The following is a 15,338-nucleotide window of genomic DNA, read 5'->3' as shown; positions in this document are numbered from 1 at the left end:
ATGGTGTGGCCAGCAGGAGCAGGGAGGTGGTCGTCCCCCTGCACTGGGCACTGGTGAGGCCGCACCTCGAGTCCTGGGTTCAGTTTTGGGCCCCTCACTACGGGAAAGACATGGAGGTGCTGGAGCGTGTCCAGAGAAGGGCAACCAAGCTGGTGAGGGGCCTGGAGCACAAGTCTTGTGAGGAGCGGCTGAGGGAGCTGGGGCTGTTTAGCCTGGAGAAGAGGAGGCTGAGGGGAGACCTGATCGCTCTCTACAACTGCCTGAAGGGGTGTCCTGGTTTCAGCTGGTATAGAGTTAACTGTCTTCCTAGTAGCTGGTACAGTGCTATGTTTTGAGTTCAGCATGCAAAGAATGTTGACAACACTGATGTTTTCAGTTGTTGCTCAGTAGTGTTTAGACTATAGTCAAGGATTTTTCAGCTTCTCATGCCCAGCCAGGGCACAAGAAGTTGGCACAGGACACAACCAAGACACCTGACCCAAACTGGCCAACGGTGTATTCCATACCATGGGACGTCCCATCTAGTATAGGAACTGGGAAGTGGGGGGCAGTGAATCGCCGCTCGGGGACTGGCGGGGTGTCAGTCGGCGGGTGGTGAGCAATTGCCCTGCGCATCATTTGTACATTCCAATCCTTATTACTGTTGTCATTTTATTAGTGTTATCATTATCATTATTAGTTTCTTCTCTTCTGTTCTATTAAACCGTTCTTATCTCAACCCAGGAGTTTTACTTTTTTTCCCGATTTCCTCCCCCATCCCACTGGATGGGGGATAGTGAGTGAGTGGCTGCATGGTGCTTAGTTGCTGGCTGGGGTTAAACCACGACAAGGGGGTTGTAGTGAGGTGGGTGCTGGTCTCTTCTGTCAGGTGGCTGGACATAGGACGAGAGGAAATGGCCTCAAGTTGAGGCAAGGGAGATTTAGGTTAGATATTAGGAAAAATTTATTTCCTGAGAGGGTTGTCAGACATTGGAATAGGCCGCCCAGGGAAGTGGTGGAGTCACCATCCCTGGAGGTGTTCAAAAAATGCATAGATGTGGCACTTCAGGACACGATTTAGTGGGCATGGTGGTGTTGGGTTGACAGTTGGACTCGATGATCTTAAAGGTCTTTTCCAACCTACACGATTTTATGATTCATGATCTTCATTTAGAAATACATTTTAGGGTGTTATTTAATCAATTTTAATACAGTTGTATATGCTGAAGTAATTTTATGCAGTGTTAATCTTAGCATGTCTTGCAGATGTAAATAACATTTGAAGAAATCTAAATATGCTATGTGGACATAAGACACCTGAGTAACCCCGCTTTGTATTCTCAGAAATGGTCACATCAAGTAAGGTGGAAAGTGCCATTTTTCATTTTAAAATATTTGCTGTCTTGTGAGTGCCTGTGTAGAGATACACAAACTTACCAGCAACGTCCAAAGACAGTGAGAGGTCTATTTTCCTGCAGGACCACCTTCCACTGCATCTGTGGTTGAAGTCAGTCCAGCTCCTATAAACCCAGAGGAATTAAAGAAACGAAAACTGACAGTTAAGATAAAGCAAGAATATTTCAGTGCTTTGAAACATGAAGGTATGTTAGTATTTTGTTACTTATGTTGGAGGGTGATTGTTATTCCTAATTTAGGTAGTGTAGTAGTCAAAACTAGCCAGAAACTCAAGGAAAAATGGATGGATGGATGGATAAGTAAGAAAAAGGAGGGGAGAGAAAGGAGTGTCTGGAGAAATCAGGAATTTTTTTAGGGTGGTAGTCATCAGTGATTTTGTGGTGAATATATTTAAACTAGAAATGTGTTTTTCATTCTTCTTTTTGTTCCCTTCTATTTCATTTAATTTAATTTCATTTTCCATGACTAAGCAAGTACTCATCATGACAGAGTAAGTTTCATATAGGTGGTTAGCCACTCATCAGTATTCAATTAAATTGAATTCAGTATTTGAAATGTTTTGATCTGGGAAAGAATTTGTTGGCAATGATGTATTTCATTGATGCTCTTCTCTCTGATTCCCTCTTCCTTCAGCTGCATGGGATTCAAGCAGCAAGGCACAATTTTGTTTATTCTTACAAACTCCTTTCCAGACAAACCCTTCCAAAAGCTACATATTGTTCAGTCGTTCTGAACTCTTTTTCTGTCTTATCAAATAACTTCCAAGCCAACTGGACAATTTCAGCCAAAAGATGTCTGAAAAACAGAAGTCCCCAATCAAAAATACATTGAAATTTTTTTTGAAGATGGGTTTAGACTAGATGGAAAAGACCTTTTTCTCACTAAAGGGAAGATAGAACCTAGCCATTAGATACTCTGTTTGGCAACAGTTGGCAAGCCCATCATCATGTACATTACCTTCTCTGCAGGCTAACTTTTGCATAGTATTTACTATGAAAAGTAGAGGGCAAACATCAGTTAATGAACAAACCACAAATTCATAAGGCTTCTTTAGGTCCACACCAGACCAAATGCTTGTGCACCTACCACTTTCAACATGGTTTAGTCAAAAAAAGCAGCATAGGAATTAATATTCTAAGATTTTGGGATAATGAGGAGAGGAATGGTAGTAACTTTGAACATCCTAATATATGAAGATTAATTTTAGTCATTCATTGACATGTTTTGTTTTCTTGAGGTTGCTTCATTTTCATCTTATGCTTAACAAAAAAGCCAAGATAAGAATCTAAGGAAGACTAAACATGTTGAGCTATATTTCACAATTGCACAGGCACGTAGCTGGTACATTTGAGGATCATAGTTTCACTTGCAGCTATGGTAACTGGATGCTTGTGCTTTTGGTTATACAGATATATAGAGACTAGCAAAGTCACTAGTTGTGGACAGTTGCTGAGTTTTAAAAGTTGATTTCATACTCCATTTCTCTGTTGCGTCAGTGTGCCTTGCCTTTTACTCTGGTACTGTTAAGAGAGCAGCTTTATCAGAGGCCTGTGCAGTACCTGCTTCTGAAAAGGCAGGGAGACAAAAAATGTCATACACTTATCTTTGTAACATACTGATAGCAGCTACTCAAAGAAAATGCAGAGAAGTCACAAATAAGGCAGCCTTAAACTGTATAAAAGAAAGGTGACTAGACAGGCACAAAGCATCCTCTGAGGTACTTTCAGTTACTTAGAACCTTCACTCTTATGTCTTTGCCATCAAATGAAGTAACCCTCTGTGAGACCCAAATCCATTCTGTGTTTAAAATTTTGAATGTCAACTCTTTCTTGCTCAAAAGAGAAAGTGTGCAGAGTTGCATTCTGCTGTGACTGAGAAATAACCTGAAAAGGACATGCCTTATATTTTTCAGGGTCCATCTTTCTACATTGGTTGCCTAAAGAAAGTTTCAGCCCCAAACCTAAGTAGCAGGTAGAATAAGGATTATAATGTAAATAATTTTAGTCATTAACTTTGAATTCACTGTACCAATTACAATAAAATATTAATTACTTTAAAGATTCTGCAGTACAGAAGGTTAAAGATGAAGAAAAATCAGGTAGAATACTGAATTTGCCTTCAGGATTGAAAATAATCTCTAGCTACTGGTCCTCTTTCCTTACTCTTCTTTTTAAATGCTTTGAATGTCTTTCAGTGCTTGTTCTGTGTGTTTCTCAACACATTACCTCAGCTGTCTTTTCATCCACGTGGCATCCTTTTTGGTTTGCACATTGCTGACTTGTTCCCATTTCTTGTCCTTTTAGCTCCTTTTTTTAAGTATTAGCCTCTCAGTGAGAGACTGGGTTTTTTTCTCAGTTCTTCCCATTCTGAAAACTAAAAATAATGACATTGTCAATTTTTTTTAAAGTTTCTTGTAAATACTCTATGCATAATTTTGGTAAAGGTTCATTATTTTCTTAGTGCTTACTATCCAAACTCTTTTTCAATGCAGCCTGAGTTTTATGGTATAAAATACTCATATATAGGGAGCCTGGAGCAAAACTAGTGAGGTTAATTTTAAAGGGCTGGAGGTTAGAAACAGAAAAGCAAACTTTTGTTGTGATTAACATATGTAATGATTTAGATGTTTTTTCTTTAAAGTTTATCCATAACAGGGTACTCAAACTTGCATCATTAAGCTTCTAGGTCTGCTGCTGTATAGTGTTAATTTAGTTCAATGACACTGTCTACTTAAACATCGTCTGCACCTCTATATTAGTTTTATTAAGATATGTGTTACTGTGTGAATTCTGATGCTTATAGAAGACGCGCTTCTGTAAAATACATGGTGCAATAGGGGCAATTCTGAAAAATTATTTGTTCAAGAATATCAGAAATTAAATAAATATTTTACTGCCTAAAAAAAGGTTAACATGTTAAACTCTAGGTGCTTAAGACTGAGAATTTTCCTCAAATTGTATAAATATTAATTATGATGACATTACTGTTTAAACAGAGGTAGCCACAAAATCTCGACTAGAACTTATAAAAGAAAAAGCTTTAGCATTTGTTGAAGACCTAACAATGAAAGCAGAAGAGGCTTATAAAGATATGGAAAAGTGGCTTGGATCCAGGTTCTTGGCAGAAATGTCCAGGTAATGTATATTCAGTTATAAACAGGAATCTTTTCAAACTAGACTATGCTAGTAAAGATAGTTGTTTATATAGAAGCAAATAATTTGAAAAACATATGGGTTTTTTTCATGAACTGGAATTTAAATTTATGTTAAATACCTGAATGGTAATATCTCATTTTTTGGATGATTAGAAGGTATTGCTGGCAGCAGTAGGGGTAATTATCAGTTCTGCTGTTTTTCTAGACTACGGATTTAGTAGATTTACGAGCATCAGCAGACAACCAGTTATTCCATTTAGCAGAAGCTTCTATATCATTTCCGTGGTTCCTGTCACTTTGGATTGTGCGATTATTTTCTTCCCTGTGCTTTATGTATGCTGGAAAATTCAACCTAGTGTTATTACCACCATGTATAACATCACTCAAAATTATTTCAAGGTCCATTAAAAAAAAAGTTCTTCACAAGTTTTTCTGTCCTAGTAAATAAAATGTGTTTGGGACCACTCTATGACATTTAGGTCATCTGACATAGAATGGCCTATGTTCATATCATTAAAGGATTTTACTCTCCAAAAGAAAGGGGTCACTTTGCCTTTTGGAAAATGTTTCTGGCTCGTACTAACTTTTGAAGTATACCTGGGACAGTGCTAGCTGATCCATGTCAGGGCAAGGCCAAGATGAGAGATGAATGTAGGATGTGAAAGCTCTAACAGTCAATACCTCAAAGAGGCTGAGCCTCTGCCTTCCAGCCAGTTTTATTTGCTCTCCTGACAACAAGCACTACCAAAGACACAATAGTTACAGAACATCATGTTCTTTGACCTGATACCTCAGGCCAAACCTATGTCTAGTTGAACATTATAGACAGCTGACATCTTTCCCTGTATAAATTATACTCATTACACTTGAAACAGGTGTTCATATGCCCCTCCACAATGCTAATCTAGAAAGTGCTTTGTACATCTAGGATTTAGGGGCAGAGCAGAAGATGAAGGCATTGGAATAGGTTAAAGGATGATTACAGATAGAACATGTATGCTCCACCCCTATAAAATGTATGGAATAAAGAGTCATACTTTCATATTTTTCCATCTGGTTTCTTCTGTGGCTTAGATCTACCTTTATATAAATTTCTTGCCACTTTCACAAGATTTCTTGCTGCCAGAGGAGGGGTACGCTTCCTAATGATTTTGCTGAGTACAGAATTCACACACAGGATTTATAATTATTACTTCAGTAAAGCTCTCAAAGTGTAAGCACATTAAAATTTGAACCTAAGTTATTAATATTGTGTATTAAAAGTATTCATTGTTTTTCTGCATTTACACTTTCACAGTGTTGAAAAGCTGATTGAGGTTGCACGACATCATATTGAGAGTTCTAGCAAAATCCAATATGAAATTACTTTAGAAGAAACAGATTTCTTCATCAGCAGTGACGTAAAAGTGATTCCTGACCCTGTTCTATCACCGCATGTTCCACACATAGAGACCTCTGGAAGTGGTACTCTAACTATTTCACAACTTACTACACTTCATAAGCAGTTTCTACAGGTGGCACCTAAAGGTAAGAAAAATTTTTCCTTTTCACTCCTGAGGGACTGTTAGTTATCTACTTAAAATTTAAACTGCTGGGAGCTACTAAACATTACTTACCTATATTGTTAAAGATTGCACTACAGTTAAAGATCCTGCTAAATATAGAAGTAATTTATAAAGTGCAGAATATTGAAAATGTGAAATACCAGACCACTTGAAAGCTTTTAATGTCTTTGCTATGGGCTTTATATCCTCAAGACCACATAATTAATATTCCTCTAACAGGTGTCTCTGTAATATGTTTTTAAGAGTGGTATGTGTCATGCTTACTTTGCTTAAAGATGCAAATCTTGTAACTTGTTTACAGATTCATAGCTCAGTGAACAGTGAAGCTATATTATTTTAAAACACATTTTAAAAGAAATCAGTATTTTCTTGAAACTATTACATAGGTTCTATTATAACTATTAACCATTATATTCTTCAAGTCAATGTGTGCCAGTTGTTTTGGGTGATTTGCAAGTGTTAACTCAGATAAGGGTTTTTTTTTCCTTTGTGTGTGCATTTATTGTGTGCCTACCCTCTGATTATGGGAACCTTAGGCTTAGGATGCTTGGAAAGATTCTCTTGCAAAACTAGTTCCTACTGCTGTATAAATGTTACAAAATAATTTAGGTAAGGCAGTTTTAAACTGAGGTGGAAAGTAGTTAAACACATATTTGAAGGGAGTTTCATTACTACCAGTGTTCCATATTATAATTATAATTTTAGCATGATTGCCACTAAGATCATGAAATACAATGTGTAAACATGTACTTACAATCTTGGATCCAACTCTTCTATGTAATAAGGTCACAAAGGCACAAGGAAGTTGAATTTAATTCTTTATTCAGAAATGCTTTTCATGCATATTTATGGAGGATTTCCGATTACCTTTGAAGCATGAACCCATTGTAGGCAGAAAGATGTTTACAATTTTCCTTTAGAGAGACGCATATCATCTTATCTATAGTGTAGGAACGTGGGTGTGTATAAGCATTCCAAACTCTTCTATAGAGATTAATTTAGCAGATAGTATTGCATATATAATGCCATGTGAAACTAAAAATCTCTACATTTGTAGTCATTAGATAGTGCCACAGAGGTGAAACTCAGATACCAGTTTGACTGGTCATTCCACTTAAAAGGGTATTTATTTTTTTTTTGCTTTTAAATAATTTATTCATTAAGATATTTAAAACTAAAAAAAAAAATTGTCTAATAGAAACTCTCATATTCTTGACATGTTTAAGACAGAACAACTATTTTCCTCGTGCATTTGTAATAATTAGCAAGAAGACAAATGAAATGTTTCTTTCTACAATATTGTCCTTCTGATAATATATTCACTAAACTGACCCAAGATTAATTGCACAGCTATCCAAAAAGGTAAATATCTTGACTTAATAGTCACCAGACAGTAGAAGAATGCTGTTGCATGTTATCTGGGACAATGGTAAGGAATTATTGTTTAAAATAAGGTCCCAAAGAACATGCAACAGCATTCTTCTACTGTCTGGTGACTATTAAGTCAAGATATTTATTTTCTTGGATAGCTGAATTAGGATGGGAAGCACAAGCTGTGCAAGTCATCTTTAAAATACTTTCATTCTGTTACACACTTTAAGACCACATAAATCACATCCCAGATTTCCTAAGGCAACCACTCCCTTTCATTATAGAGACTCCACAGGAACAGTTAAATCCTTCCTCTCCTAAAACATCAGGAAGATTTTTCACATCCTCTTGTTCAATAGAATGCTCAACAGAAAAACATGCCTCCTTAGTAGTTAGTGTCTCGCTGAACAAAAGAGGGAAAAACACTAAAGCACCCAACACGCTGGCAGTGAAACTGACAGCAGCTCTAAAGGAGATACAAGAATGTAACAAACTAACCCCTGTCTTGGATAAGGTGTAAACAGAACTAAATTTGCTTCCAAATATCTTAGTCTTCTAATTCTTACCTAAGCAGTCCTCTGAGCATTCATAATGGAAATCCACACAAATGAGCACATGAGGCATAGACTATAGGGCAAGTCTAAATTGAATAAATCTACCAATCTTCTGTACTATCTAAATAGCAAAATTCCTGAAGTTGTTCTGAAAATGGAATATTAGGCTTATTTTCTGTAGCATGAAGAAGAATTTTACCCAGAAATCCAAGCAAAACAAAGAATAACAAAGGAGAAATTATTATGTTGGAAGAAATAAATATGTAAACAGTTTTCTCACAGGGTATTTGGTCAAAAGGATGTCTTTTCAAGATATGTTTAACAAATTGCCAAAATGAAAGCAAAAGGTGGGAATGCCAATATACTTAAAAATTGTTTGGTATTTACAAAAGAAATCTTATAAAAATTGTAAACAGTTTTGTGTTTCCTAGGAAATTAAAGTATTAAAGAACTGCCGACTCATCACAGACAACTTTGTTCTATCCTGCACACTTGGTTCTCCATTGAAGCACATTGCTCACCATTCTAAACTCCGATGGACAGAAAATACAGCCTATGCTGGACCTTCCTACCTACTGACCCAGTCTTTCACTTGATAAGGACATACTTAAATTACTATTTTTTTTTATTAATCCAAGTGCCATTGCCCAAACTCAAGGTGGCTCTGCAGTATTTGTTGATTTCAGTAACTCCTTTGATCAACTTGATGGCAGTGCTTTAATATATTGCCTCAGAAATGCTCTGCTTTTTTATAGGAAGAACTGTGGCAGGTCTTAAATGGAGCTACTAACGCTTTTTTTTCCTTTTCTCTTCTACAGTCTCTTTGGATGTGTCTGTTCTTATCAACAAAATTAAACTAACCATCTATTAGATCTCATCTCCTTTGATTCCCTTTAGGACTATATTCTTCCTATGACCACATTTATTGTCAATTCAATTAGCACACATCTGGAACGTCTCAATTTTCTTCTAAAGGTGCTTCAGAGAATGCAATTTTGGTAATGTTTTGTATTATCAAACAGATCAAACCAGATTCTATCCCAGACTTTTGTTCTCCATCTTATGACTGAATTACACAAAGGAATTTTAAATTTTATTCATTTTTTCACAGTCATGATCCTCATGAACCATTCCAGTTTGAATTATAGAACTGATTATTCATCAGAAATAAACTTCCGTCAGGTTTAAAAAACTTCTACATCCAATATCCAGAAAATGTTTCAAATGCTTATTTATAAAACTATAAAATACTCTGCTAAAATGTGAACCAGTAAAATCTAGAGGACAGCCTATGACCAAATTGTATTGCTATTATATTTCAAATTGTAGACTTGTCAATTGAGTTTTAGTGTGTTGCTAGATTTGGAACAGATAGGCAGATTAAAGTGTGCATCTAGTTTGGCTAAAATTTTACCATTTTAATAGAATATTTTGTTGAGTGGAACAGTCAGAATTATATGCTGATCCTGAATAATGTCTGTAGATTATGCTTTCTCTTCCCAAGTGCTTTTGTAGAAACAATTCAAGAGCTTAAGATGGTAATCCTCATGACCTGACTTGGATGTGAAGAGAGAGTGAAGTCCATATGTGAGCACAGAAAGTTCATCATCTCTAACTTCTCTTTTCTAAGACTATATTTCTTTTCAAAATTTGAAAATAAGAAGAGTTAAGTTTGTAGACAGAGGAAATATCTTTTGCTAGACAAATGATATAGGTAGAAAATGCCTAAACTTTGGGGATATAAAACCCTTAATCAGAGATCCAGAATAGATAGAATACCTCTCCCTACAGATAATGGAAAATTTGGTAATTCTACTGACAGTTTCACTTATGCATCCTGTTATGTCTCTTACTAAATCATGTATGTTATGTAATTTCAGAAGTCTCTGACTGTTTGCCTATGGTGTTCAAAAATCTGCATATCCAGTTACTTTTATGAAAGATGTTTAATGTTTGTATATGTTTCTGTGCATTTGAATAGATATATATACAAGTATTAAGATTTCAATCAGCATGATTATGCAGCAACAGGCATACCTTACTCTGTGTGATTCTATATTTAAAAACCCAGTTCTTGCTAATTAGTGAAGATTGGACATACAACATAGCAGATTCAGTAATAATTAGTGAATAAATGAAGTAAATATTTACAGTGGAAATCACCTGTAGGGGGTGATGAGAATCTCAATATCTTGCAGGAAATTAATAATATTTTTGCGACTCCTGTCTTTTTCATCTAAGGACAGAAGTATTCCATATTACTAGCTTTTAGACTACTAAAGTTAGATTAATATGATTCAGCCTCAGGGTTTATTTCACTCATTCATCCCTTGTAGCATTGTTACAGACTCTGGTGCATAACTTGCATAGATCATCGTCCAAACTTCTAGTCAGAAATTGCTATGGAAACATTTTTCTCAATGAAAATGGAGAAGAACAGGAATCTGTTTAAATGTTTTGGTAAAATCTGATGAAAAGGGAGTAAAATGTTAAAATAATTTTTATCTCTATTATAGGTTTGCAATTTCTTCATATTTTGTTGCCTGTTTAAATTTGTAATCTGAATCTTTACTACAGATCCTCGATTTAGGGAAATACTTTCATATGTATGAAAATATTCTGCCAACTCGTGTATCATTAAAAAATAGTCTCATTTGTATATCTGTGCCTTATAAATGAGGCATGGTGGTTGCTCTTTATTTCTTATGTCCCTTTAAAATTTCAGTCCTGGTTCACAGGGTACACACCTACTGTACACTTATGCCGCTGTCATTCTTAATGCTCCTTTTTTAATGTTTATTTTTCTGTTTTCGGTTTCACTCATGGTCCTACTCTTGATTTCTTCACTAATTTTTTGCATTTTTTTATTATGTTTCTGCACTGGTTATTGAAACATGTAAATGCTTGTCAGTGTCACCTTGTGTATCAGTGAATGATATTGACTTTTAAAAATATTTTCATGAAAAACAATTCTACATTGTATAGCTTTTTCTATATTAGTTTTTATTTTTATTTCATTGATGACAAACGTTTATGTGAAAAAGAGGTTGCTTCAGAAGTAGTAGACTGGACTTCTTTTGTATCCTGTGTTCTTTCCATAGTACCACTGCAACAAATCCCACCTTTTCCCATGTTCCCAGTTTCCTCCCACTAGTCCTCCTGTTCCTTTTCATGTCTGTTAGCCTCATTTAAAAAAAACCCAACAACTGTTGCCTTTCTTTCATGTCATCTTATCTATGTGTTTTGCTTGCACAGCTATGGCCAGGATGCACTGAATGCTGTGTAGTCTGGAACTGAGTTTAGGCTGACTTAGGCCTCTTGGCCACAGAGTGGATAAAAACTGGTCACCTCCCTGCTTTTTCCTCAGCAGGAGTGTTTTGAGGATCTTTCTCCTGTATCTCAGATCTGAAAGAAATTTATAGGACCTTCATAACTCTACCCTCCTGACAAACTTGTTTCAAATTGGCCAGTGAGGGAGAACTGGCAGACAGACAAATTGATGTAAAGATATATAGGCAACATAACTGCATGACCTTATTTCCTTAGGTAAGCATGGTAAGAATATACTAGAGGGAGGATTTGCAATGAGTATAATCATAGTTTAGATTGGTTATAGAGCTGATGTGGTGGTTCATGCCTCTTAGCTATATAGTTACTGCTCTCACACACTGTAGGATATGCTGTCTTTCTAAAGACAAATAAAGCAGATCACTTATAAACACATGATGTCCCAACCATATTTTTCTAAGAGTTGAAACCCTTGTGTTTTGAAGTAAAAAAATTCAAAACTTGAAAAATGTTGGTGACTGAAGTTCCTTCTTACAGGGAATCTTATCCCTGACAGTGACTCACAGAATCTATTCTGATCCCCATTTTCCTAATCAACAGCAAATTTCTACAGGTGCCCATACACCTGAAAAAGCAGTAGGCAGTACAAAGGTGTTACAACCATTTTGTACCTTCCACCCCCTGACTTCTGCAGTTTCAAATCCATTAATCCTGTCCCCCATCTCTTTTTCACCTTTTCTTGCAGTTTGTGGCTACCTAGTTTTAGGGAATATTTTTAATCTTTACTGTATGTTAAGAAAGCTTCTCCCCCTCTCTGTTTGGTCCTGGGTATCGTACTTGGGCACACGTCAGAAAAAACTTCTGTGGTGTGGTTGTTTTTGCTGTCCATTTGGACCACAGCTGCTACCTCAGATTTAAAGTGCTTTGAAAGAATCGCTCATAATGGAAATGTATTTAAACTGCATGTTCCTAACATTTTTTAATATTATGGCCTTTCTGCATGCTCAGAATAGAATGGAACAGACAAACTCTCATTTTTATGACAATGGGAACAAACAAACAGTTCTCACAAATTGTATAATGCATATATGAAAATTTGGCCCTTGTAAGATAGAGAAGAGTGGGGTACAGGGACTCTTTTTCTTAAGGTCTTTTAAAGCACCAGAAATGGCATTTCCTTCTATGATTATTTTAATGCAATTGTTAATTTTGCCCCTTGATGTACACATCACAACAAGGAGAGTGGGGAGTCAGATTGTTCTTAGGTCATTTCCTCACTGCTTTACTTCTGCTATTTCCCAATGAACAGATTTTTAGTTTTATTGCCTCAGTTCTTTATGGAAATTGCCTTCATTATTTGACTGCTTTCTTTTCAAAGTCATGAACTTATGGCAACAGTGTACTAAAAGAATCATTAAATTACTTGCCAAAAGTAGGAGATTCATGAGCTCTAGAGAGAAAATTTTCAAAAACATCAGCTTATGGCATTCAGTCCTACAAAATATAAGAATTACCATCTTGAGAACAATTTGGGAAAATAATATTGAGAACAATCTCAATGCTTTAAGAATGTTTCCATTTTGAGAACAAAATGTGAAGCTTATACAGTTCCTCTTTCTCAAAACAGTACTAAAATCATTCTGCAGATAAATATATTTTAAGAAGATAAGATCAGCTACATATGCCCTAGAACATCTTATGCATTCTATGACAGGTATTTGATTATGTATTTACAGACTGGCTCCAAGTTAACTTTTCTGTTAATGTCAGGTGTAATGGGCATCGTAATAGGTTTGTGACTTCAGTAGTATCTTTGGGAGACATTTTGCCTGAAAGACCATTCTGAATTCCACTCCCTAACTCTGTTTTTCTGTGTTTCAAAAATGGTATCGATGCTTCTGCATTTTACTGATTGCATATTCTGACAAACTTCTGGTAGTCAAAAGGAAGTTGGAGTCAAAACTGACCATTTCTTACAAAGGTTCTGAGTAGCCTCCAAGTGATGTAAGAGTAGATCTCAGTTTTCCTTGTTCTCTTTTATGGCTGTTTATTTCAAGTCACATTCTAGTCTCAAATTAATAAAATAAATATGTATGGACCCCCAAAAAAGAAATATACAATTGATTATTTATGAAATAAAAACTATTTTATATTTAGTTGCTTCTTTTTAAATTATAGCCATAAGAGCACTGAAACAATTTAAAAGCAAGAGTAATTCTTCTAGCAAGAGAGAAGTTGCTGACAGAGAGAAAGAGAAGAAAGACTTGGAACATCAGAGAACAAAGAGGAATCGCCAGTTTCCAAAAATATGGCTAACAAAATACTCTTGGTTGAAATATGATGATGAAAGAGGAATAATGTTTTGTGCACCGTGTCGTAAACATAATGTGGATTTGGGGGAAAACATTCATAATTTTTGTTCTGGCACTGATGACTTCAAACTTGAATTTATAAATACACACCAGAGTAGCGAAGCTCATGCCTGGGCTACCTGCATGGAAGCCGCCAGTACTGCTTCACCAGATACAGCTTCTGCTGAACAGGTGTAGAAGAGCATGAACTCCATAGCATTAGGTAGAGTAGAAAATATTTTTAGAACATGTCATGCTATTGCTAAATCTGGTCATCCCTTTACAGACCTTGACTGGATGTGCAAACTGGATGACATGAAAGGAGTGGATATTGGTTCTGTATTTAGAAATGACAAGTCAGCAAGAATGTTTATACATTTTATTGCTGAAGTAGAAAGAAGAGCTTTGAAAGAGAAACTGGAGAAATGTAAATTCTTTTCTGTTATTAGTGATGGGGTCACAGACAGCATACTCAAAGCAGCTGCAGTTGTCTACGTATGCTTTGCAAGTGAAGGAAAAGTTCATTGCCAGATTGTTGGGGTTCAACCTGTTCACAAAACTGATGCTTCAACTATAAAAAATGCGATTGAGCACACATTACAAATAAATCTTCAGCTCAGTCTGGCAAGCCAAGACTGGTCAAGAAAATTAGTTGGATTTGGAAGCGATGGTACAGATGTCACAGTAGGAGAAAACAGTGGGGTAGCTAAACTTCTGAGGGAAATTCAGCCTTGTGTACAGTCCGTGCATTGTTTTGCTCACCGCCTAAAACTGGTTTACGAAGGAGCACTGAAAAATATTCAGCTATACAACATCTTAAGCAATGCCTTGAGAAACATCTATTACTTTTATCATAACTCATCTCTAAATAAGAATAATCTCAAAGCCACATATGAAGCCATTAAGTTACGTGCAGCTATTCCTTCTCGCATTGGAGGCTCCCAGTGGCTTCCTTGTCTACGAACAGCTCTACAAACTCTCCTTAAAGGTTATCCTGCAATTGTTGTACATCTGAGTAAGGTAAATGATTTAAAATTTCAATGTAACTTCAGGAAAAATTAATTGCCATGGCTAATTTTGGTCCACACACCTGACACTTTATTTTTCTATATTGATTTCCAGATTGAAAGAGATTCAAAAGCCTCAAATCGGCAGAAGGTCAAAGGTCTTTTACACCTCCTTCTGAGAATGGAGATAGTCAAGTTTTCTCACTTTCTGTTGGATGTCATCAATGTCCTCAAGATTCTGTCACATGTTACTCTGGATCACAACTCCTCCATTGCAGACGTATTTGCAACTGTGCAGTCAACACTGGAAACACTCCACATGTATCAAACAAGGTCTGGCATGTCTAACAACTGAACAATGATCTCTTAGAATATAATAAAAGAGTATTATATATTGTTTTGTGTTCTGTATCTTTCAGAGCTGGTCCAAAGGAATGGCTGATGGAGACCATTCAGCACTTTCATGGTTACCAGCTTCTTGGGAATGGAAATATTTCTGCAGTATGAACCAAAGTACTAACTAATTTGGTGAAGAGGCTACGTGATTGTTTTTGTGATGCAAGCCAAGATGTCTTGAGAGCAACTACTATTGGAAGTTTTAAACTGTGGCCTCACAAAATGAAACAAGGTATAGAACTATGGTAGTGGCCATT

At 36.2% G+C, this 15,338-nt stretch overlaps 1 protein-coding gene across 1 annotated transcript in view; it reads left to right on the top strand.

Moving 5' to 3' along the window:
* SPEF2 (sperm flagellar 2) overlaps nt 1-15,338 on the top strand; it is an 89,236-nt gene that overhangs the window by 50,587 nt on the left and 23,311 nt on the right. The window contains exons 26-29 of the mRNA XM_049795788.1: nt 1,458-1,580; nt 4,391-4,529; nt 5,847-6,076; nt 13,965-14,693. Of these exons, the coding sequence (XP_049651745.1) occupies nt 1,458-1,580; nt 4,391-4,529; nt 5,847-6,076; nt 13,965-14,693 (1,221 nt within the window). The remainder of the gene's footprint in view (nt 1-1,457; nt 1,581-4,390; nt 4,530-5,846; nt 6,077-13,964; nt 14,694-15,338) is intronic.

This window comes from Accipiter gentilis, chromosome Z (assembly GCF_929443795.1).
Source record: "Accipiter gentilis chromosome Z, bAccGen1.1, whole genome shotgun sequence".
Classification (NCBI taxonomy): domain Eukaryota; kingdom Metazoa; phylum Chordata; class Aves; order Accipitriformes; family Accipitridae; genus Astur; species Astur gentilis.
Note: the sequence above shows the minus strand (reverse complement) of the source record. Positions and strands in the feature narration are given on the sequence as shown.